General features: G+C 38.3%; 1 protein-coding gene across 6 annotated transcripts in view; it reads right to left on the bottom strand.

The window, feature by feature from the left end:
* Positions 1-27,301, bottom strand: part of app (Palmitoyltransferase app) — a 191,758-nt gene that overhangs the window by 100,692 nt on the left and 63,765 nt on the right. For all 6 annotated transcript variants that reach the window (XR_011392200.1, XM_070086751.1, XM_070086750.1 and 3 more), the window contains 2 exons: positions 5,795-5,949; positions 5,345-5,505 (listed from right to left, as the gene is read on the bottom strand). Coding sequence is in view for 5 of the 6 variants with exons in the window: in XM_070086752.1 (XP_069942853.1) it covers positions 5,345-5,505; positions 5,795-5,949 (316 nt within the window). In the remaining variant the exon portion in view is untranslated. The remainder of the gene's footprint in view (positions 1-5,344; positions 5,506-5,794; positions 5,950-27,301) is intronic.

The following is a 27,301-nucleotide window of genomic DNA, read 5'->3' as shown; positions in this document are numbered from 1 at the left end:
GTCTGGGCCAGGGCGGCAGCCAGTCTGGCATTGTTTACCAGTGAGCGAAGGTCCCCTTGCGTGCTCCAGCGAAATATTTCATAATATTCCATTTATTTTAGTGCTTGCAAGTACTAAATAAGCTACCATGGCTCCAAAGAAAGCTCCTAGTGCCAAGCCTGTGGTAAAGAAGGTGACTTTGAACTCTGCCTGGAGAAAATTGTAGCCAGATTGTGTCGACAAGAGGGATTTTGAAGGATTTGGGACTGACCCTAATGAGCCTATTCTGTTGTAAAATCAATTGTGGCACTGGGGAGTTCCATGGGGTTGGATGTGAGTTTGGAGGATGTGGAAGAATTGGTGGAAGACCACTATGAAGAGCTCACCACTGAGGAGCTGCAAGAGCTTCAGCAGGAAGAGCAACACATCGCAGCTCAGAATCTTGCTGCAGAGGAGGAGGAAGAGAGATGGAAGAAGGTGCCTTCTTCAGAAATTAGAGATTTTTACTATGTGGGGTAAGATGGAAAGCTTTATGGAGAAACATCACCCTAACAAGGTTGTTGCAAGCCAGGTTGGCAACATGTACAGTGACAAAGTCTTCGGCCATTTTAGGGAAGTGTTAAAGAGACGCCAGAAACAGCTCTCTCCACAGTTATTTTGTGAGACAGGACTCCAGTGACTCTCAAGGTGGTCCTAGTGGCATTAAGAAACAGAGAAGAGAAGCAACCCCAGAAAAGCAAATGGTACCTGAGGTGTTGATGGAAGGGGATTCCCCTTCCAAACTAAACAATCCACTCTCTCTCCTCCTCCAGTCTCCCATACACTAAGAAGAATCTCCAATAAAGGTAAGTGTTATGCTGTTAATGTTTCATTCATCATTTCCCATTGTATTGTTTATGTACTACATGTATATTTCATGTAAAAAAATTTTTTGTTTTAATACTTCTGGGTGTCAGGAACGGATTAATTGTATTTACATTATTTCTTATGGGGAAAATTGATTCGTAAATCGTAAATTTCATTCATAGTAACGGCTCCAGGAACGGATTAATTACGAACAGCGAGGGACCACTGTATACGGAATAGGTGGTAAGTTACTAAATGCTGTAAAGAGTTTTTATGAAGATAGTGAGGCTCAGGTTAGGGTGTGTAGAAGAGAGGGAGACTACTTCCTGGTAAAAATAGGTCTTAGACAGGAATGTGTAATGTCACCATGGTTGTTTAATATATTTATAGATGGGGTTGTAAAAGAAGTAAATGCTAGGGTGTTTGGGAGAGGGGTGGGATTAAATTATGGGGAATGAAATACAAATTGGCAATTGACACAGTTGCTTTTTACTGATGATACTGTGCTTATGGGAGATTCTAAAGAAAAATTGCAAAGCTTAGTGGATGAGTTTGGGAGTGTGTGTAAAGGTAGAAAGTAGAAAGTGAACATAGAAAAGAGTAAGGTGATGAGGGTATCAAATGATTTAGATAAAGAAAAATTGGATATCAAATTGGGGAGGAGTATGGAAGAAGTGAATGTTTTCAGATACTTGGGAGTTGACGTGTCAGCGGATGGATTTATGATGGATGAGGTTAATCATAGAATTGATGAGGGGAAAAAAGGTAAATGGTACGTTGAGGTATATGTGGAGACAAAAAACGTTATCTATGGAGGCAAAGAAGGGAATGTATGAAAGTATAGTAGTACCAACACTCTTATAAGAGTGTGAAGCTTGAGTTGTGAATGCAGCAGCAAGGAGGCGGTTGGAGGCAGTGGAGATGTCCTGTCTAAGGGCAACGTGTGGTGTAAATATTATGCAGAAAATTCGGAGTGTGGAAATTAGGAGAAGGTGTGGAGTTAATAAAAGTATTAGTCAGAGGGCTGAAGAGGGGTTGTTGAGGTGGTTTGGTCATTTAGAAAGAATGGATCAAAGTAGAATGACATGGAGAGCATTTAAATCTGTAGGGGAAGGAAGGCGGGGTAGGGGTCGTCCTCGAAAAGGTTGGAAGGAAGGGGTAAGGGAGGTTTTTGTGGGCGAGGGGCTTGGACTTCCAGCAGGCGTGCATGAGCGTGTTCGATAGGAGTGAATGGAGACGAATGGTATTTGGGACCTGACGATCTGTTGGAGTGTGAGCAGGGTAATATTTAGTGAAGGGATTCAGGGAAACCGATTATTTTATATAACCGGACTTGAGTCCTGGAAATGGGAAGTACAATGCCTGCAGTTGGCAGTTTGGAGAGATATATTGTGTATTTTTATATGAATATACTTCTAAACTGTTGTATTCTGGGCACCTCTGCAAAAACAGTGATTATGTGTATGTGAGGTGAAAGTGTTGAATGATGATGAAAGTATTTTCTTTTTGGGGATTTTCTTTCTCTTTTTGTCACCCTGCCTCGGTGGGAGACGGCCGAATTGTTGAAAATAAATAAATATATATATACATATATATATATATATATATATATATATATATTTTTTTTTTTTTTTTTTCAACAAGTCGGCCGTCTCCCACCGAGGCAGGGTGACCCAAAAAAGAAAGAAAATCCCCAAAAAGAAAATACTTTCATCATCATTCAACACTTTCACCACACTCGCACATTATCACTGTTTTTGCAGAGGTGCTCAGAATACAACAGTCTAGAAGCATACACATATAAAGATACACAACATACCCCTCCAAACTGCCAATATCCCAAACCCCTCCTTTAAAGTGCAGGCACTGTACTTCCCATTTCCAGGACTCAAGTCCGACTATATGAAATAAATAAATATATATATATATATATATATATATATATATATATATATATATATATATATATATATATATATATATATATATATATATATATATATATATATTTATTTTATTTTATTATCACACTGGCCGATTCCCACCAAGGCAGGGTGGCCCGAAAAAGAAAAACTTTCACCATCATTCACTCCATCACTGTCTTGCCAGAAGGGTGCTTTACACTACAGTTTTTAAACTGCAACATTAACACCCCTCCTTCAGAGTGCAGGCACTGTACTTCCCATCTCCAGGACTCAAGTCCGGCCTGCCGGTTTCCCTGAATCCCTTCATAAATGTTACTTTGCTCACACTCCAACAGCACGTCAAGTATTAAAAACCATTTGTCTCCATTCACTCCTATCAAACACGCTCACGCATGCCTGCTGGAAGTCCAAGTCCCTCGCACACAAAACCTCCTTTACCCCCTCCCTCCAACCTTTCCTAGGCCGACCCCTACCCCGCCTTCCTTCCACTACAGACTGATACACTCTTGAAGTCATTCTGTTTCGCTCCATTCTCTCTACATGTCCGAACCACCTCAACAACCCTTCCTCAGCCCTCTGGACAACAGTTTTGGTAATCCCGCACCTCCTCCTAACTTCCAAACTACGAATTCTCTGCATTATATTCACACCACACATTGCCCTCAGACATGACATCTCCACTGCCTCCAGCCTTCTCCTCGCTGCAACATTCATCACCCATGCTTCACACCCATATAAGAGCGTTGGTAAAACTATACTCTCATACATTCCCCTCTTTGCCTCCAAGGACAAAGTTCTTTGTCTCCACAGACTCCTAAGTGCACCACTCACTCTTTTTCCCTCATCAATTCTATGATTCACCTCATCTTTCATAGACCCATCCGCTGACACGTCCACTCCCAAATATCTGAATACGTTCACCTCCTCCATACTCTCTCCCTCCAATCTGATATTCAATCTTTCATCACCTAATCTTTTTGTTATCCTCATAACCTTACTCTTTCCTGTATTCACCTTTAATTTTCTTCTTTTGCACACCCTACCAAATTCATCCACCAATCTCTGCAACTTCTCTTCAGAATCTCCCAAGAGCACAGTGTCATCAGCAAAGAGCAGCTGTGACAACTCCCACTTTGTGTGTGATTCTTTATCTTTTAACTCCACACCTCTTGCCAAGACCCTCGCATTTACTTCTCTTACAACCCCATCTATAAATACATTAAACAACCACGGTGACATCACACATCCTTGTCTAAGGCCTACTTTTACTGGGAAAAAATTTCCCTCTTTCCTACATACTCTAACTTGAGCCTCACTATCCTCGTTAAAACTCTTCACTGCTTTCAGTAACCTACCTCCTACACCATACACCTGCAACATCTGCCACATTGCCCCCCTATCCACCCTGTCATACGCCTTTTCCAAATCCATAAATGCCACAAAGACCTCTTTAGCCTTATCTAAATACTGTTCACTTATATGTTTCACTGTAAACACCTGGTCCACACACCCCCTACCTTTCCTAAAGCCTCCTTGTTCATCTGCTATCCTATTTTCCGTCTTACTCTTAATTCTTTCAATTATAACTCTACCATACACTTTACCAGGTATACTCAACAGACTCATCCCCCTATAATTTTTGCACTCTCTTTTATCCCCTTTGCCTTTATACAAAGGAACTATGCATGCTCTCTGCCAATCCCTAGGTACCTTACCCTCTTCCATACATTTATTAAATAATTGCACCAACCACTCCAAAACTATATCCCCACCTGCTTTTAACATTTCTATCTTTATCCCATCAATCCCAGCTGCCTTACCCCCTTTCATTTTACCTACTGCCTCACGAACTTCCCCCACACTCACAACTGGCTCTTCCTCACTCCTACAAGATGTTATTCCTCCTTGCCCTATACATGAAATCACAGCTTCCCTATCTTCATCAACATTTAACAATTCCTCAAAATATTCCCTCCATCTTCCCAATACCTCTAACTCTCCATTTAATAACTCTCCTCTCCTATTTTTAACTGACAAATCCATTTGTTCTCTAGGCTTTCTTAACTTGTTAATCTCACTCCAAAACTTTTTCTTATTTTCAACAAAATTTGTTGATAACATCTCACCCACTCTCTCATTTGCTCTCTTTTTACATTGCTTCACCACTCTCTTAACCTCTCTCTTTTTCTCCATATACTCTTCCCTCCTTGCATCACTTCTACTTTGTAAAAACTTCTCATATGCTAACTTTTTCTCCCTTACTACTCTCTTTACATCATCATTCCACCAATCGCTCCTCTTCCCTCCTGCACCCACTTTCCTGTAACCACATATACACATATACATATATATATATATATATATATATATATATATATATATATATATATATATATATATATATATATATATATATGTATGTATGTATGTATGTATGTATGTATGTATATATATATATATATATATATATATATATATATATATATATATATATATATATATATATATATATATAATGTGAACTTTTAGCCTTTCATCTTTAGTACTTTATTGTTACTGGTGAACCATGTTACTGTACTTATTTGAGAACTTACCAATCTGTTTCTCAGTGTAGATAGCCTCATCAGCAGTGGCTCTTGGAATTATGCCTGGGTCAGTGAAGGAAGTGTGGAAGAGTGAAGACATAACGAAGATAAATAAGAGGGCCCCAAATGCAGGGATGGCTGGTGTCAAGTGTTGTGCCAAGAAGGGACAGCTGGGAAAGATATTTACATTACACTATGTTCAAACATACAGCTATCTCCAGCAACTAGTAAAATAACATATTATATGGTAAAAGAAATTCTTAAAATATTTACTTTATTATGCAGTATAGTATTTGGTATCAATTGTGGAATATGCAGAACACTAATAATGATTTTATATACAACACTGGCTACTGGTTACAATTTTCTCAACCTCTTTACTAAACTGTATTTAAATCAAGCTGCATAAAGCTACAGAAAATATATAAAGGAAAACTTTTACTTGCATTTTATACTTACTCAAAGATGAAGAAGAGAACATTTGTGACAACAATAAGCCCAACAGTGAAATAAAAGATACCAGTTTGCTGTGCCATCATAATACGACCATCACAACAAAACTTGTTGCGACCAGGAAAAATTTGCCACTTCCGTTTCACACTTGCCATTTTCACCTGTTGATGGAAACATGTTCTGGTAGTGTCAAAGATGTTAGTTTGACATGTTCAATAAGCAAAAACAAATAATAAATTTAAATTAGAATTTTTAATTTCAAAACAGTGGGATCAAGAAGGTAACTGAATTAAAGTTATCATTACATACTGTTACCAGCAATAATAAAATATTTTTCTGCAACAATGAGAAAAAAAGAATATGTCATAATCACAAAAGAAATAATCACAAAATGAATAAGGCCAACTGAGATAGTACTCCTGATACGAATAACCATGTACAGTGCATTACAGTTTGTCAAAGTGTGGTGGCATATGTTACAACTTCCATAAGGTATTTTGGCAATGCTGTTATGGTATATAACATGACATAGACACAGTCATAATATTCTTTTAATATAAACTGAGAATACATAAAAGTCCAAAATGATCAAAAATATATAATGTACCTCAGAAATACCTGCATTATAAGATAAAATTATACACAGCGCCTCAACACTGAGTGCAGGGAGTAGGCTTGTGATATATGTTGAGAGAGTCCTCACATAACAGTACAGTACTGTATATTCAAATACAATTACTGTAGTCTGTTGTAGTACAGTGGCTACTGCTATAGCATCTGTAAGGTATATTGGCAATGGCCAGGATGGCATACAAATACTGGTTCAAATTTGTTGGGATGCTTTTCTAAAGGTCCCAGAAAATCTAGAAATCATAAATTCTTATCTATAAAACACTTATAATTTTTTTATTAACATAATGAGCCATTTCCCACCAAGGCAGGGTGACCCAAAAAGAAGAAACACTTTCATCATCATTCACCCCATCACTCTGTTGCAAAAGGTGTGCCAATACTACAGCTCAAAAACTGCAACATATCTTCACCCCTCCTTCAGAGTGCAGGCACTGTACCTCCTACATCCAGGACTTAAGTCCAGCTAATCGGTTTCCCTGAATCCCGTCATAAATGTTATTTTACACATCAAGTCTTAAAAACCATTTGTCTCCACTGCCTCATATCCAACACACTCATGTCCACTTGCTGGAAGTCTAAGTCCTTCATATCTAGAATCTCCTTTACCCCCCTTCCTCCAACCTCTCCTAGGATGACCCTACCCTGCCTTCCTTCCACTACAGATTTATACACCCTCCAATTCATTCTATTTTGTTCCTCCTTTCTAAATGTCCGAACCACCTCAATAACCCCTCCTCAACCTTCAGGATAATACTTAACCCTTTGAGGGTTTCGCCGTACTAGTACGGCTTACGACCCAGGGTTTTTGACGTACTAGTACGCCTAAATTCTAGCCCCATCAAATCTAGTGAGAGAAAGCTGGTAGGCCTACATATGAAAGAATGGGTCTATGTGGTCAGTGTGCACAGTATAAAAAAATCCTGCAGCACACAGTGCATAATGAGAAAAAAAAAACTTTGACCGTTTTTTTGGAATAAAACAGCGACTTTGCACTGTATTTTCATATGGTATTTATTGTTGTATTCTAGTTTTCTTGGTCTCATTTTATAGAATGGAAGACATATTACAGAAATTGAGATGATTTTGACTGGTTTTACAATGAAAAGTACCTTGAAATTGAGCTCAAAGTAGCAGAAATGTTCGATTTTTACCAAAGTTCAAAAGTAAACAAATCATGCCAAGCGTCCAATACACGTCAACTGGCGAGTCTAATATTCTTTCACAAGTGCGCCAATATTATTTATACCATTTTTTACACTAATGCAGTAGTCTGCATAACAGTAAATCTTCTATTTTTTGTGAGAATAAAAATTCAAAGTGGAAAGCAAAAGAATGTAAGAGGGGCCTTGAGACATGACTAATGAATAGAGGAAATGTCATTTTAGTGCCAGGAATGTCTTTCTTGTTTATTCTGGACCCTATTCGGAAATTGGCATCTTTTGAAATTTGTGTGAAATTGGCAAAATTGCTAAATTCTGACCACTGTAATGGATAGTTGAAATTGGTAAATGGGTGGTTTTTTGCACTCATTCGATAGAAAAAATGGAGTTCTAGTGAAATATTCATGTTTTTTGTCGACTAGTACAGTGGAATTGGCCGAAAATGGGGCTCAAAGTGGGCAAAATCGCCGATGCGTAAACATCGCCAAGACCTCTTACTTCGCGAGAGCATAATTCCGCAAGTTTTCCATCAAATTTCATACTTTTGGTGTCATTATGATTGGGAAAAGATTTTCTATCTTTTCATAAGATTTTTTTTTTTTTTTTTTAAATTTGGCCGACCCTGAGAATGAGTCTCGGAGAGGGCCTGTCGACCCTCAAATGGTTAAAGAAACCCCCGCACATCCTTCTAATCTCCAAGCTATGGATTCTCTGCATAATATTCACACCATACTTGCCCTCAGACATGACATCTCCATTGCCTCCAGCCTTCTTATTGCATCATTCACCGTCCGTGCTTAACACCCATATAAGAGCATCAGTACCACTATACATGTACTCTCAATCATTCCCCATCTTTGCTTCCATGGATAATGTCCTTTGTTTTCACAAACTCCTCAGTGCACCACTCAGCTTCCCCCCCCCCCCCTCATCAATTCTATGGTTCACCTCGTCTTTCACAGACCCACCTGCTGGTAAGTCCACTTCCAAATATCTGAACACATTCAACATTCACTTCCTCCTACTCCCTCCTTCCAATCTGATATCCAATCTTTCATCACCTAAATTTTTTGTTATCCTCATCACCTTGACCTTTCCTACGTTCACTTTTAATTTCCTTCCTTTACACACCCTCCCAAATTCATCCACCACCTGTTATACTGTACAAATGCACATTACAGGTACAGGCAGGCTCTGCTTATACAGCAGGTTAGGTTCTGACGCTACTGCTGTAAAGTGAAAAAAGCCGTTTTTAACTTTCAAATTCACAAAGCCTGGTAACGTCTTTACATTATCATATATTAAGTGAACAAAAGAGCTATGCATAAAAAATGCATATACAGTACACTCAGTACTTACCTTAACCCTTTGACTGTCGCGGCCGTATATATACATCTTACGAGGTACCGTGTTTGACATATATATACTCATAAATTCTAGCGGCTTCAAATCAAGCAGGAGAAAGCTGGTAGGCCCACATGTGAGAGAATGGGTCTGTGTGGTCAGTGTGCACCATATAAAAAACATCCTGGAGCACGCAGTGCATAATGAGAAAAAAAAAACTCCGACCGTTTTTTTTAATTAAAATGCCGAATTTGTGGTCTATTTTCTTATAGTATTTATGGTTGTATTCTCATTTGATAGAACAGAAAACATATTATAGAAATAGAGGTGATTTTGATTGATTTTCCTATAAAAAGAACCTAGAAATGGAGCTCAAAGTAGGGGAAATGTTTGATTTTTGCCAATGTTCAAAAGTAAACAAATGATGCCATTGTCCAATAAATGTCCAACTAGCCATTCTAATATGCAGTCATGAATGGGTTGATGTTATTTATACAATTATTACAGTATTGCAGTAGTCTGCATAATAGTAAGTCTTCTATTTTTTGTTTGAATAAAAATTCAAAATAGAAAGCAAGAGTAATATCAGAGGGGCCTGGAGACATGACTGATGAGCAAAGAAAATGTTATTTTAGAGCCAGGAATGTCTGCATTGTTCATTCTGGACCTTATTTTGAAATTGTCATATTTTTTAGTTTTTGTGAAATTGGCCAAATTGCAAATTTCTGACCACATTATTAGGTAGTTGAAATCGGTAAATGGGCAGTTTCTTGTACTCAATCAATAGAAAAAATGGAGTTCTAAAGAAATAGCTATGAGTTTGGGCGACTGGAACAATGGAATTAGCCGAAAATAGGGCTCAAAGTGAGCGAAATCGCCGATTTGTAAACAGCGCCGAGGTCGCTAACTTCACGAGAGCATAATTTCGTCAGTTTTCTATCAAATTTCGTTTTTTTGGTGTCATTACAATCGGGAAAAGATTCTCTATCATTTCATAAGAAAAAATAATTTTTTTTTTTTTAAATTTTGCGACACCAGGAGACACCTCAGGATTGGGGGTTGCGACAGTCAAAGGGTTAAAACATCTTCATCTTTAGCATATAATGACTGCTGAATATATTTATTGTACATAAATGGAGCAAACTCTTCCACACAACCACAGTCGGTGTCTCACAAAGAAGTGTCCTTGGCCCACTCCTCTTTCTCATTTACATCAATGACCTACCAAATGCATCACAACTACTCAAACCCACATTATTTGCAGATGACACAACATACGTCTTCTCACCCAAACCCAGTCATATTGGCCAACACTGTTAATGTTGAATTGCAGAAAATATCTACCTGGATGATGACTAATAAGCTTATCCTCAATACTGACAAAACCTATTTCATTTAGTTTGGAAACAGAGCTACAAATGTTCCACTTAACATAACGCTAAACGGATCACCCATCACAAGACACACAGAGGAAAAATTCCTAGGAATCCACCTTGACAGTAGCCTCAAATTCCAGACATAAATACAACAAATTTCCAAGAAAATCTCTAAAACAGTAGGCATACTATCAAAGATACGGTACGTACTATGTTCGAAAATCAGCTCTCCATGCACTGTATCATTCACTCATCTACCCCTATCTCACATATGGAATTTGTGCATGGGGATCAACAACATTAAGTTACCTAAGACCACTAACCCAGCAAAAGACCGCAGTCAGAACAACAAATTCCCACTCCCGGCAGCATACTCCACCAATATTCAAAAGTCTAAAACTGTTCACCGTAAAGAACATCCATACTTACTACATACAAAGAACCCTCCACTCAAACTTCTCACCAACCTTAACAGAACACACAAGACAAATCACTTTTTGATGTTCCCCGTGTCCATATCACACTGTGTAAAAACTCTATGCACATAAAAGGCCCCAAAATTTGAAATTCATTACCAGTAAATACTAAAGTAACCCGGTCTGAACATCAATTTAAGACTCTTCTCAAAAACCACCTACTCACCCTAAATAAATACTCTATACTCAATATTTAACTTTACCAAAAGATATCCCAATTACCTATACAGTGGAACCCCGAGTTTCGGCCACCCTGAGTATCAGCCACTTCGAGTTTCGGCCACTTTTATCGGCTAAATTTTGTCCCAAGTTTCAGCGCGTGCCCTGTGTTTCGGCCGGCATACCAGACCTGTCTGCCTGCCCGTGCAGGCGTAGTGAGCCAGTCTAGCTTTGTTAATCCTTGTGTGAGCATTATCCTGCTCGCTCATCCAAACATTTCACAATAAATTCATTGTGTTTAGTACTTGTTTATTGATTGTGACTGTGAAATTAGCCACCATGGGCCACAATGTGTCTTCCAGAGGGATTCTGAAGGGTTTGAGGCTGACCCTAACCCTGCCGACCCTCTGCCTGTTGTGGAAGGCATTGTGGCATTGGGTAAGTCCATGGGGTTGGAGGTGAGTGGTGAGGATGTGGAAGAGTTGGTGGAGGACCACAGGGAAGAGCTAACCACTGACGAACTGCAAGAGCTTCAACTGGAACAGCATCAGACCACAGCTGAGGAACTTGCTTCAGAGGAGGAAGAGGGAGTGAAGTATGTGCCTTCTTCAGTGATTAAGGACATGTGTGGAATGTGGAATAAGTTGCAAAGTTATGTGGAAAAATACCATCCTGAGCAAGGTGAAACAAACCATCTCTGCAATACGTTCAGTGACAAAACAATGTCCCATTTTAAGCAAATCTTAAAGAGACGCCAGAAACAGAGCACTCTTGACAGCTATTTTGCGTGACGGGTCCAGTGACCCCTCAAGCTGGTCCTAGTGGCATTAAAAGACAAAGAAGGGAAGTAACGCCAGATAAGGACTTGTTACCTAAAGTCTTTATGGAAGGGGATTCCCCTTCCAAACAATAAGTCCTCCCTCTCTCCTCCTCCCTATCTTCCAGATGCAAGCAAAACTCTTCAATAAAGATATGTAAATGTGATTTTTAAATTTTTATTTAAATGTTTATGTATTGTATTACTCATTTAAGTACTATAAGTGTTTTAAGTACTTTATGTATGTTAAACTATGGCTATTCTTTAAAAAATGAACTTTTTGTGAATATTTTTGTGGGTCTGGAATGGATTAATTGTATTTACATTATTTATGTGAAATATTGCTTCAACTTTAAACTGTTTTGAGTTTAGCCCTAGCTCCTGGAACTCAGGGTTCCACTGTATCTGAAAACTTAAAAACTAGATGCCCAAAGTTCATAAATTACTTAATACTACAATGTAGTATAAATACCTACCCAAAACAATATTGCCTTACACCCAAATGTAGCATTCTTATACTGTAAACTACTTTTAACAACTCAATGTTATATTTCCGTAATATAATTTAAATATTTACCATTGATATACAAAACCAAAATACTTTCAACTTGTCCCAATGTACTATCCCCAGATTGTAATTTGAGTAAACTTACTGTCTACTATAAATAAAAACAGATGTACAACTTTAGCAAACTATGTTCAATTTCTCTAGTATTAACCCTTTCAGGGTCGGCTGCCCCTCTCCTAAACTTGTTCTCAGGGTCGGAAATTTTTCGAAAAAAAAAAAACAAAAAAAATAACTATTTTTTCTAAAGAAATGATAGAGAATCTTTTCCCGATCATAATGACACCAAAAGTATGAAATTGATGGAAAACTTACGGAATTATGCTCTCACGAAGTTAGTGGTCTCGATGATGTTTATGCATCGGCGATTTCGCCCACTTTGAGCCCTATTATTGGTCAATTCCAATGTACCAGTTGACAAAAATAATACCTATTTTGCTAGAACTCCATTTTATGTATCAAATGAGTACAAGAAACCACCCATTTACCGATTTCAACTAACCAATAACGTGGTCAGAAATTGGCAATTTTGCCAATTTCATACAAATTTCAAAAGATGCCAATTTCCAAATAAGGTCCAGAATAAACAAGACAGACATTCCTGGCACTAAAATAACATTTCCTCTGTTCATTAGTCACGTCCCCAGGCCTCTGTTACATTTCTTTTGCTTTCCACTTTGAATTTTTATTCACACAAAAAACAGACGATTTATGTTATGCAGACTACTGCATTCGTGTAGAAATGGTGTAGAAATGGTATAAATAATATCAGCGCACTTGTGAAAGAATATTAGACTCGCCAGTTGACGTGTATTGGACGCGTGGAATGATTTGTTTACCTTTGAACTTTGGCAAAAATCGAACATTTCTGCTACTTTGAGCTCAATTTCAAGGTACTTTTCATTGGGAAACCAATCAAAATCATCTCAATTTCCATAATATGTCTTCCATTCTATAAAATGAGACCAGGAAAACTAGAATATAACCATAAATAGCATAAGAACATACACTGTAAATTCGCCGTTTTAAACCAAAAACACGTTCAGAGTTTTTTTCTTTTTTCTCATTATGCACTGTGTGCTGCAGGATTCTTTTTATACTGCGCACACTGACCACATAGACCCATTCTTTCATATGTAGGCCTACAAGCTTTCTCTCGCTAGGTTTGAAGGCACTAGAATTTATGCGTACTAGTACGGCACCAACCCTGAAAGGGTTAAGTAGTTTGTAAGCCATTAACTTTAGTCTGCCCATAATGCCAAGGCAGGATAGTAGCTCTCTTTGCACTGCAACTGATTGCTGTCATTACATAATCTTAACCCTTAAACTGTCCAAACAGATCTATGTTCACATGCACAGTGCTCCAAAAGTAGATCTACTTTTTTTACATATTTTCAAATACAGTGGGCCCCCACCTAACGTTGGCATCACATAACGTTAAATCCGCCTAGCGTTATATTTTATCGCTAAAATTTTGCCTCGCATAGCGCTAAAAAACTCGCTCAACGCGATTCGTCCGAGACGCGTCTATGTGCGGCCTGAGCCAACCTCGCATGTTCCGCCAGTGGCAATGTTTACAAGCCAGCCTCCGCGGTAACATCCAAGCATACAATTGGAACATTTTGTATTATTACAGCATTTTTAGTGATTTTACCTGCAAAATAAGTGACCATTGGCCCCAAGAAAGCTTCTAGTGCCAACCCTACAGGAATAAGGGTGAGAATTACTATGGAGATGAAGAAAGAGATCATTGCTAAGTATGAAAGTGGAGTACGTGTCTCCGAGCTGGCCAGGTTGTATAGTAAACCTCAATCAACCATTGCTACTATTGTGTCCAAGAAAATGGCAATCAAGGAAGCTGTTCTTGCCAAAGGTGCAACTTTGTTTTCGAAACAGAGATCGCAAGTGATAGAAGATGTTGAGAGACTGTCATTGGTGTGGATAAACGAAAAACAGATAGCAGGAGATAGCATCTCTCAAGCAATCATAAGTGAAAAGGCTAGGAAGTTGCATCAGGATTTAATTAGAAAAATGCCTGCAACTAGTGATGATGTGAGTGAATTTAAGGCCAGCAAAGGTTGGTTTGAGAGATTTAAGAAGCGTAGTGGCATACATAGTGTGATAAGGCATGGTGAGGCTGCCAGTTCGGACCACAAAGCAGCTGAAAAGTATGTGCAGGAATTCAAGGAGTACATAGACAGTGAAGGACTGAAACCTGAACAAGTGTTTAATTGTGACAAAACAGGCCTGTTTTGGAAGAAAATGCCAAGCAGGACCTACATTAATGAGGAGGAAAAGGCACTCCCAGGACATAAGCCTATGAAAGACAGGCTTACTCTGTTAATGTGTGCCAATGCTAGTGGTGATTGCAAAGTGAAGCCTTTATTAGTGCATCACTCTGAAACTCCCAGAGCGTTCAGGCAAAACGAATATCCTCAAGGCTAATTTGTGTGTGCTGTGGAGGGCAAACAGTAAGGCATGGGTCACTAGGGACTTTTTCTATGACTGGTTACACCAAGCATTTGCCCTCACTGTGAAAAATTACCTAATTGAAAATAAATTAACCTTAAGTGCCTCCTAGTGTTAGACAATGCCCCTGGTCATCCTACAAACTTGGCAGAGCGACCTTGTGGGGACATGAGCTTCATTAAGGTCAAGTTTTTGCCTCCTAATACCACTCTCTCCTGCAGCCTATGGACCAGCAGGTCATTTCAAACTTCAAAAAACTGTACACTAAAGCTCTGTTTGAAAGGTGCTTTGTAGTGACCTCAGAAACTCAATTGACTCTAAGAGAGTTTTGGAGAGATCACTTTAATATCCTCAATTGTGTAAACCTTATAGGTAAGGCTTGGGAGGGAGTGACTAAGAGGACCTTGAACTCTGCTTGGAAGAAACTGTGGCCAGAATGTGTAGACAAAAGGGATTTTGAAGGATTTGAGGCTAACCCTGAGAGGCGTTTGCCAGTTGAGGAATCAATTGTGGCATTGGGGAAGTCCTTGGGGTTGGAGGTTAGTGGGGAGGATGTGGAAGAGTTGGTGGAGGAGGACAATGAAGAACTAACCACTGATGAGCTGCTAGATCAACTTCAACAGCAAGAGGCCAGACCTGAGGAAACTGCTTCGGAGGAGGGGAGAGAGAAATTGAAGAAGTTGCCTACTTCAAAGATTAAGGAAATCTGTGCAATGTGGCTGAAAGTGCAAACCTTTATGGATGAAAATCACCCTCACACAGCTATTGCAAGCCGTGCTGGTGACTATTACACTGACAATGTTGTGAAACACTTTAGGAAAGTCATAAAGGAACGAGAGGTACAGACCTCTATGGACAGATATGTTGTGCGACAGAAGTCCAGTGACTCTGAAGCTGGTCCTAGTGGCATTAAAAGAAGAAGGGAAGTAACCCCGGAAAAGGACTTGACACCTCAAGTCGTAATGGAAGGGGATTCCCCTTCTAAACATTAGACCATCAACACTCTCCCCTCCTCCCATCCCATCAATCATCACCAGATCTTCAATAAAGGTAAGTGCCATGTAACTGTGCATGTCTTCTTCAGTTTGTGTGCATTAAAATTAATATTTCATGTGGTAAAAAATTTTTTTTTCATACTTTGGGGTGTCTTGCATGGATTAATTTGATTTCCATTATTTCTTATGGGGAAAATTCATTTGCCTAACAATAATTTCGCCTAACATTGAGCTCTCAGGAACGGATTAATAGCGCTATGCGAGGGTCCACTGTATATGTATGTATGTATGTATGTATGTATGTATGTATGTGTATATATATATATATATATATATATATATATATATATATATATATATATATATATATATATATATATATATATATATACACACAGTGGACCCCCGGTTAACGATATTTTTTCACTCCAGAAGTATGTTCAGGTGCCAGTACTGACCGAATTTATTCCCATAAGGAATATTGTGAAGTAGATTAGTCCATTTCAGACCCCCAAACATACACGTACAAACGCACTTACATAAATACACTTACATAATTGGTCGCATTCGGAGGTGATCGTTATGCGGGGGTCCACTGTATATATAAACATATATATATATATATTATATATACACTATATATATATATTAAGCCATTCCAGAGAGCTTGTCGTTAGACGAAATTATCTTAAGTTGAAATAATGGAAATAATGAAAATCCAATTAATCCATTCCAGACACCCAAAAGTATGAAAAAAAAAATTTTTTACCACATGAAATATACATTTTCCTATACACAAAAAGGATACATGCACAATATACTGTACTAAATGAAGAATAAATGACACTTATCTTTATTGAAGATATAGTGATGAGAGATGAGATGCTGTTTTTCTTGAACACACTGGAATTTTCAGGGTGATACATGAGTAAAGGCTTCACTTTGCAATCCCCACTAGCATTACAAGAAAACATGAGAGTTAGCCTGTCTTTCATAGGCTTGTGTCCTGGGAGTGCCTTTTTCTCCTGAGTAATGTAGGTCCTGCTTGGCATTTTCTTCCAGAACAAGACTGTTTCCTCACAATTAAACACTTGTTGGGGTTGGAATTTTTCAGCTTCACCATGCCTTATCACATTGTGTATGCCACTACGATTCTTAAATCTCTCAAACCAACCTTTGCTGGCTTTAAATTCACCAATATGAGCACTAGTTCCAGGCATTTTTTCCTGTTCACCTGAGTGTTAGTCGACTAGTGTGGGTCACATCCTGGGGGACAAGATTAAGGACCCCAATGGAAATAAGTTAGACAGTCCTCGATGACATACTGACTTTCTTGGGTTATCCTGGGTGGCTAACCCTTTGGGGTTAATTGTTTCTCGGTAACTGTTTCTCGTTAAGCCACACCAACAACAGTCTCTCCACACTTCGAGTAGTACAGCTGATGGTGGTGCAGCAGCAACTGACCGTGGTACAGCAGCAGCAGCAGCTGACCATGGCACAGCAGCAGCTGACTGTGGTATAGCAGCAGCTGACTGTGGTACAGCAGCAGCAGCTGATTGTGGTACAGCAGCAGCAGCTGATTGTGGTACAGCAGCAGCAGCTGATTGTGGTACAGCAGCAGCAGCTGATTGTGGTACAGCAGCAGCAGCTGATTGTGGTACAGCAGCAGCAGCTGATTGTGGTACAGCAGCAGCAGCTGATTGTGGTACAGCAGCAGCAGCAGCTGACCGTGGTACAGCAGCAGCAGCAGCTGACCGTGGTACAGCAGCAGCAGCAGCTGACCGTGGTACAGCAGCAGCAGCAGCTGACCGTGGTACAGCAGCAGCAGCAGCTGACCGTGGTACAGCAGCAGCAGCAGCTGACCGTGGTACAGCAGCAGCAGCAGCTGACCATGGTACAGCAGCAGCAGCAGCAGCAGCTGACCGTGGTACAGCAGCAGCAGTAGCTGACCGTGGTACAGCAGCAGCAGTAGCTGACCATGGTACAGCAGCAGCAGTAGCTGACCATGGTACAGCAGCAGCAATAGCTGACTGTGGTACAGCAGCAGCTGACCATGGTACAGCAGCAGCTGAAGGTGGTGCAGCAGCAGCTGACCGTGGTACGATAGTATTTCGATAGTATTTCTCACCCTTTTTACCACAGGGTTGGCACTAAAAGCTTTCTTTGGGCCCACGGTGACTTATTTAGCAGTTAAAAGCACTAAAAACAACGGAATACAAAATTTATCGAATGTATGCGTGCAACTGCCCCCCCTGGCTTGTAAACAATGGCACTAGCTGAACTGAGGCACTGTGGCCAGACAAATGCGTTCCAGACGAATGATGCAAGTCGAGTTTTTCTTCATAGGTCGGGGAAATTTCTTTACGCTGAAACACTTCGTAAGTCAATTTTTATTGTAAGATGAGGCCTTCGTAAGTTGGGGGTTCACTGTATATATATATATATATATATATATATATATATATATATATATATACATATATACAGTGGACCCCCAACTTACGATGACCTCAACCTACATTAAAACCGACTTATGACGCTTGTCAGCGTAAAAATTTGACCCCGACCTACGTTGAAAAACTCGACTTACATCATTCGTCCTGAATGTGGCCATCTAGGCAGTCTGGCCTGAGCGCCTCAGCTGACCTAGTGTGACATTGTTTACAAGTCGGGGCGGATGGTTGCACTCATACATTCAATAAATTTTGTATTATTCCAGTGTTTTAAGTGCTTGTAACTGCTAAATAAGCCACCATGGGCCCAAAGAAAGCTTCTAGTGCCAACCCTGTGGTAAAAAGGTTGAGAAATATTATCGAAATACTATCGTACCATGGTCAGCTGCCGCTGCTGCTGTAGCACTCTCAGCTGCTGTAGCACTCTCAGCTGCTGCTGCTGTACCACGGTCAGCTGCTGCTGCTGCTGTAGCACCATCACCTGCTGCTGCTGCTGCTGTAGCACCATCACCTGCTGCTGCACCATCATCAGCTGTACTACTCGAAGATGTAGAGAGACTGTTATTGGTGTGGCTTATCGAGAATACCGAGAAAAAATTAACCCCAGAGGGTTAGCCACCCAGGATAACCCAAGAAAGTCAGTGCGTCATCGAGAACTGTCTAACTTATTTCCATTGGGGTCCTTAATCTTGTCCCCAGGATGCGACCCACACCAGTCGACTAACACCCAGGTGAACAGGAAACAATGCCTGGAACTAGTACTCATATTGGTGAGTTTAAGGCCAGCAAAGGCTTGTTTGAAAGATTTAAGAATCATAGTGGCATACACAGTGTGATAAGGCATGGCAAAGCTGAAAAATTCATCCACCCACAAGTGTTCAATTATGACAAAACAGGCCTGTTCTGGAAGAAAACGCCAAACAGGACCTACATTACTCAGGAAGAAGAGGCACTCCCAGGACACAAGTCTATGAAAGAGAGGTTAACTCTCATGTGTTTTGTATGCCAAATTTTTGGGAAATAAACAACTCTTTGTGTTGTACACAGTGCTTATCCTAAATCTTACAGTATAAAATACAGTACTAACAGCATAAAAAGTAAAGTAAAAAATTAAATACCAAAATAAAACAATAAAATAAAGTCATTACAAAAATGTGATGTTGATATTCAGCAGTAAAGTTTGACTTACGTCCATTTCGACTTACGACCGGTTTCTCGGAACCAAACTCGGTCGTAAGTCGGATGGTTGGTTGGTTGGGGTGTGGATGTGTGTGTGTGTGTGTGTGTGTGTGTGTGTGTGTGTGTGTGTGTGTGTGTGTGTGTGTGTGTGTGTGTGTGTGTGTGTGTGTGTGTGTGTGTGTGTGTGTGTGTGTGGTGTGTGTGTGTGTGTTTTTATATATATATATATATATATATATATATATATATATATATATATATATATATATATATATATATACAGTGGACCCTCAACCAGCGATGGCATCGATTAACGATAAATCTGACTAGCGATACATTTTAACACAAAAATTTTGCCTCGACTAGCGCTTAAAAACCCGACCAGCGCTATTCGTTCCGTACCATACGCGTCCACTCTGGCCTGAGCACGCCTTACTTGTCCCTTGGGTGCCAGTGTTTACAAGCCAGCCAGCCACCGCGGTCGCTTCCAAACATACAACTGGAACATTTCATATTATCACAGCCATTGTAGTGATTGCACCTGCAAAGTAAGTCACCATGGGCCCCAAGAAAGCTTCTAGTGCCAACCCTACAGCAAAAAGGGTGAGAATTACTATGGAGATGAAGAAAGAGATCATTGCTAAGTATGAAAGTGGAGTGTGTCTCTGAGCTGGTCAGGTTGTATAATAAACCCCAATCAACTATCGCTACTATTGTGGGTAAGAAAACGGCAATCAAGGAAGCTGTTCTTGCCAAAGGTGCAGCTGCTGCTGCACCACAGTCAGCTGTTGTTGTTGCTGCATCACCATCAGCTGTATTACTCGAAGATGTGGAGAGAGTGTTGTTCGTGTGGCTTAACGTGAAACAATTACCGAGAAACGATTAACCTCGGAGGGTTAGCCACCCAGGATAACCCAAGAAAGTCAGTGCATCATAAAAGACTGTCTAACTTATTTCCATTGGGGGTCCTTAATCTTGTGCCCCAGGATGCGACCCACAACAGTTGACTAACACCCAGGTGAACAGGAAAAAATGCCTGGAACTAGTGCTCATATTGGTGAGGTTAGTGGGTAGGATGTCGAAGAGTTGGTGGAGGAGGACAATGAAGAACAAACCACTGATGAGCTACTAGATCATCTTCAACAGTAAGAGGGCAGACCTGAGGAAACTGCTTTGGAGGAGGGGAGAGAGAAATTGAAGAAGTTGCCTACTTCAAAGATTAAGGAAATGTGTGCAATGAGGCTTAAAGTGCAAATCTTCATGGATGAAAATCACCCTCACACAGCTATTGCAAGCCGTGCTGGTGACTATTACACTGACAATGTTGTGAAACACTTTAGGATAAAGGAACGAGAGGTACAGGCCTCTATGGACAGATATGTTGTGCGACAGAAGCCCAGTGACTCTCAAGCTGGTCCTAGTGGCATTAAAAGAATAAGGGAAGTAACCCCAGAAAAAGACTTGCTACCTCATGTGCTAATGGAAGGGGATTCCCCTTCTAAACACTAACAAGATCAACGGTCTCCCCTCCTCCCATCCCATCAATCATCACCAGATCTTCAATAAAGGTAAGTGTCATGTAACTGTGCATGTCTTCTTCAGTTTGTGTGCATTAAAATTAATATTTCATGTGGTAAAAATTTTTTTTTTCAATACTTTTGGGTGTCTTGCACGGATTAATTTGATTTCCATTATTTCTTACGGGGAAAATTAACTTGACTAACGATAATTTTGACTAACGATGAGCTCTCAGGAACAGATTAATATCGCTGGTTGAGGGTCCACTGTATGTATGTATGTATATATATATATATATATATATATATATATATATATATATATATATATATATATATATATATATATATATATATATATATATATATATATACTAAATAATATATATATATATATATATATATATACACATTATATATATATATACACATATATATATATATAAATATATATATACTATATATACTATATATATATATATATATATATATATATATATATATATATATACTATATATATATATATATATATATATATATATATATATATATATATATATATATATATATATATATATATATATATATATATATATATATATATATATATATATATATATATATATATATATATATATATATATATATATATATATATATATATATATATATATATATATATATATATATATATATATATATATATATATATATATATATACTATATATATATATATATATATATATATATATATATATATATATATATATATATATATACTATATATATATATATATATATATATATATACTATATATATATATATATATATATATATATACTATATATATATATATATTTATATATATATATATTTTTTTTTTTTTTTTTTTTTTTTTTTTCAACAAGTCGGCCGTCTCCCACCGAGGCAGGGTGACCCAAAAAAGAAAGAAAATCCCCAAAAAGAAAATACTTTCATCATCATTCAACACTTTCACCACACTCGCACATTATCACTGTTTTTGCAGAGGTGCTCAGAATACAACAGTCTAGAAGCATACACATATAAAGATACACAACATATCCCTCCAAACTGCCAATATCCCAAACCCCTCCTTTAAAGTGCAGGCATTGTACTTCCCATTTCCAGGACTCAAGTCCGACTATATGAAAATAACCGGTTTCCCTGAATCCCTTCACTAAATATTACCCTGCTCACACTCCAACAGATCGTCAGGTCCCAAGTACCATTCGTCTCCATTCACTCCTATCTAACACGCTCACGCACGCTTGCTGGAAGTCCAAGCCCCTTACCCACAAAACCTCCTTTACCCCCTCTCTCCAACCCTTTCGAGGACGACCCCTACCCCGCCTTCCTTCCCCTATAGATTTATATGCTTTCCATGTCATTCTACTTTGATCCATTCTCTCTAAATGACCAAACCACCTCAACAACCCCTCTTCTGCCCTCTGACTAATACTTTTATTAACTCCACACCTTCTCCTAATTTCCACACTCCGAATTTTCTGCATAATATTTACACCACACATTGCCCTTAAACAGGACATCTCCACTGCCTCCAACCGTCTCCTCGCTGCTGCATTTACCACCCAAGCTTCACACCCATATAAGAGTGTTGGTACTACTATACTTTCATACATTCCCTTCTTTGCCTCCATAGATAACGTTTTTTGACTCCACATATACCTCAACGCACCACTCACCTTTTTTCCCTCATCAATTCTATGATTAACCTCATCCTTCATAAATCCATCCGCCGACACGTCAACTCCCAAGTATCTGAAAACATTCACTTCTTCCATACTCCTCCTCCCCAATTTGATATCCAATTTTTCTTTATCTAAATCATTTGACACCCTCATCACCTTACTCTTTTCTATGTTCACTTTCAACTTTCTACCTTTACACACATTCCCAAACTCATCCACTAACCTTTGCAATTTTTCTTTAGAATCTCCCATAAGCACAGTATCATCAGCAAAAAGTAACTGTGTCAATTCCCATTTTGAATTTGATTCCCCATAATTTAATCCCACCCCTCTCCCAAACACCCTAGCATTTACTTCCTTAACAACCCCATCTATAAATATATTAAACAACCATGGTGACATTACACATCCCTGTCTAAGACCTACTTTTACCGGGAAATAGTCTCCCTCTCTTCTACACACCCTAACCTGAGCCTCACTATCTTCATAAAAACTCTTTACAGCATTTAATAACTTACCACCTATTCCATATACTTGCAACATCTGCCACATTGCTCCTCTATCCACTCTATCATATGCCTTTTCTAAATCCATAAATGCAATAAAAACTTCCCTACCTTTATCTAAATACTGTTCACATATATGCTTCAATGTAAACACTTGATCTACACATCCCCTACCCACTCTGAAACCTCCTTGCTCATCCGCAATCCTACATTCTGTCTTACCTCTAATTCTTTCAATTATAACCCTACCGTACACTTTTCCTGGTATACTCAGTAAGCTTATTCCTCTATAATTTTTACAGTCTCTTTTGTCCCCTTTCCCTTTATATAAAGGGACTATACATGCTCTCCGCCAATCCCTAGGTACCTTCCCCTCTTTCATACATTTATTGAACAAAAGTACCAACCACTCCAACACTATATCCCCCCCTGCTTTTAACATTTCTGTCATGATCCCATCAGTACCAGCTGCTTTACCCCCTTTCATTTTACGTAATGCCTCACGTACCTCCCCCACACTTACATTCTGCTCTTCTTCACTCCTAAAAGATGGTATACCTCCCTGACCAGTGCATGAAATTACTGCCTCTGTTTCTTCCTTAACATTTAAAAGTTCCTCAAAATATTCTCGCCATCTACCTAATACCTCCATCTCCCCATCTACTAACTCCCCTACTCTGTTTTTAACTGACAAATCCATATTTTCCCTAGGCTTTCTTAACTTGTTTAACTCACTCCAAAATTTTTTCTTATTTTCATTAAAATTTCTTGACAGTGCCTCTCCCACTCTATCATCTGCTCTCCTTTTGCACTCTCTCACCACTCTCTTTACCTTTCTTTTACTCTCCATATATTCTGCTCTTCTTATAACACTTCTGCTTTGTAAAAACCTCTCATAAGCTACCTTTTTCTCTTTTATCACACCCTTTACTTCATCATTCCACCAATCACTCCTCTTTCCTCCTGCACCCACCCTCCTATAACCACAAACTTCTGCCCCACATTCTAATACTGCATTTTTAAAACTATTCCAACCCTCTTCAACCCCCCCATTACTCATCTTTGCACTATCCCACCTTTCTGCCAATAGTCGCTTATATCTCGCCCGAACTTCCTCCTCCCTTAGTTTATACACTTTCACCTCCCTCTTACTTGTTGTTGCCACCTTCCTCTTTTCCCATCTACCTCTTACTCTAACTGTAGCTACAACTAAATAATGATCCGATATATCAGTTGCCCCTCTATAAACATGTACATCCTGGAGCCTACCCATCAACCTTTTATCCACCAATACATAATCTAATAAACTACTTTCATTACGTGCTACATCATACCTTGTATATTTATTTATCCTCTTTTTCATAAAATATGTATTACTTATTACCAAATTTCTTTCTACACATAGCTCAATTAAAGGCTCCCCATTTACATTTACCCCTGGCACCCCAAATTTACCTACTACTCCCTCCATAACATTTTTACCCACTTTAGCATTGAAATCCCCAACCACCATTACTCTCACACTTGATTCAAAACTCCCCACGCATTCACTCAACATTTCCCAAAATCTCTCTCTCTCCTCTACACTTCTCTCTTCTCCAGGTGCATACACGCTTATTATAACCCACTTTTCACATCCAATCTTTATTTTACTCCACATAATCCTTGAATTAATACATTTATAGTCCCTCTTTTCCTGCCATAGCTTATCCTTCAACATTATTGCTACTCCTTCTTTAGCTCTAACTCTATTTGAAACCCCTGACCTAATCCCATTTATTCCTCTCCATTGAAACTCTCCCACCCCCTTCAGCTTTGTTTCACTTAAAGCCAGGACATCCAGCTTCTTCTCATTCATAACATCCACAATCATCTCTTTCTTATCATCTGCACAACATCCACGCACATTCAGACTTCCCACTTTGACAATTTTCTTCTTCTTATTCTTTTTAGTAATCTTTACAGGAAAAGGGGTTACTAGCCCATTGTTCCCGGCATTTTAGTTGACTTTTACAACACGCATGGCTTACGGAGGAAAGATTCTTATTCCACTTCCCCATGGATATAAAAGGAAAATTAATAAGACCAAGAACTATTAAGATAAAATCAAAGAAAACTCAGATGAGTGTGTATGAATAAATGTGTATATGTATGTGTAGTGTGACCTAAGTGTAAGTAGAAGTAGCAAGACATGCCTGTAATCTTGCATATTTATGAGACAGACAAAAGACATCAGCAATCCTACCATCATGTAAAACAATTACAGGCTTTCGTTTTACACTCACTTGGCAGGACGGTAGTACCTCCCTGGGTGGTTGCTGTCTACCAACCTACTACCTATATATATACTATATATATATATATATATATATATACTATATATATATATATACTATATATATATATATACTATATATATATATATATATATATACTCTATATATATATATATATATATACTATATATATATATATATATATATATATATATATATATATATATATATATACTATATATACTATATATATATATATATATATATATATATATATATATATATATATATATATATATATATATATATATATACTATATATATATATATATATATATATATATATATATATATATATATATATATATATATATATATATATATATATACTATATATATATATATATATACTATATATATATATATATATATACTATATATATATATATATATATATACTATATATATATATATATATATACTCTATATATATATATACTCTATATATATATATATACTATATATATATATATATATATACTCTATATATATATATACACTATATATATATATATACTATATATATATATATATATATATATATACTATATATATAAAACATATACTATATATACTATATACAGTGGACCCCCGCATAACGATGGCATCACATAGCGATTATTTCGCATACCGCTTACTTTAATTGCAAAAATTTTGCCTCGCATACCGCTTAAAAACCCGCTTACCGATTTTCGTCCGAGACGCTTCCAATGTGCGGCCTGAGCCACGCTCACATGTTCCGCCGGTGGCATTGTTTACCAGCCAGCCTCCGCAATAACATCCAAGCATACAATCGGAATATTTCGTATTATTACAGTGTTTTCGGTGCTGTTTCTGGAAAATAAGTGACCATGGGCCCCAAGAAAGCTTCTAGTGCCAACCCTGTGGTAAAAAGGGTGAGAATTAGTATGGAAATTAAGAAAGATTTTGAAGGGTTTGGGGCTAACCCTGAGAAGCCTATGCCAGTTGTGGAATCCATTGTGCCTACTTCAAAAATTAAGGAAATGTGTGCACAGTGGGTTGAACTGCAAACCTTTATGGATGAAAATCACCCTGACACAGCTGTTGCAAGCCGTGCTGGTGACTATTTCAATGACAATGTTGTGGCCCATTTTAGACAAATCGTAAAGGAACGGGAGGTACAGAGCTCTATGGACAGATTTGTTGTGCGACAGAGGTCCAGTGACTCTCAAGCTGGTCCTAGTGGCATTAAAAGAAGAAGGGAAGTAACCGCGGAAAAGGACTTGCTACCTCAAGTCCTAATGGAAGGGGATTCCCCTTCTAAACAGTAAGAAGATAATGCTCTCCCCTCCTCCCATCCCATCAATCATCACCAGATCTTCAATAAAAGTAAGTGTCATGTAAGTGTGCATGCCTTTTTCAGTTTGTGAGTATTAAAATTAACATTTCATGTGGTAAAAAAATTTTTTTTTCATACTTTTGGGTGTCTTGCACGGATTAATTTTATTTCCATTATTTCTTATGGGGAAAATTCATTCACATAACGATTATTTCGCATAACGATTACCCCTCTTGCACGGATTAAAATCGTTAACCGGGGGTCCACTGTATATATATATATATATATATATATATAATAAATATATATATATATATATAATATAATATATATATATATATACCATATACAGTGGACCCCCGCATAGCGAACTTAATCCGTGCAAGAGGGCTGGTCGTTATGCGAAATGTTCGCTATGCGAATTAATTTTCCCCATAAGAAATAATGGAAATAAAATTAATCCGTGCAAGACACCCAAAAGTATGAAAAAAAAAT

Source organism: Cherax quadricarinatus, chromosome 19 (assembly GCF_038502225.1).
Source record: "Cherax quadricarinatus isolate ZL_2023a chromosome 19, ASM3850222v1, whole genome shotgun sequence".
Lineage (NCBI taxonomy): Eukaryota > Metazoa > Arthropoda > Malacostraca > Decapoda > Parastacidae > Cherax > Cherax quadricarinatus.
The sequence above is the reverse complement of the archived record's forward strand: the minus strand, read 5'-3'. Positions and strand labels throughout refer to the sequence as shown.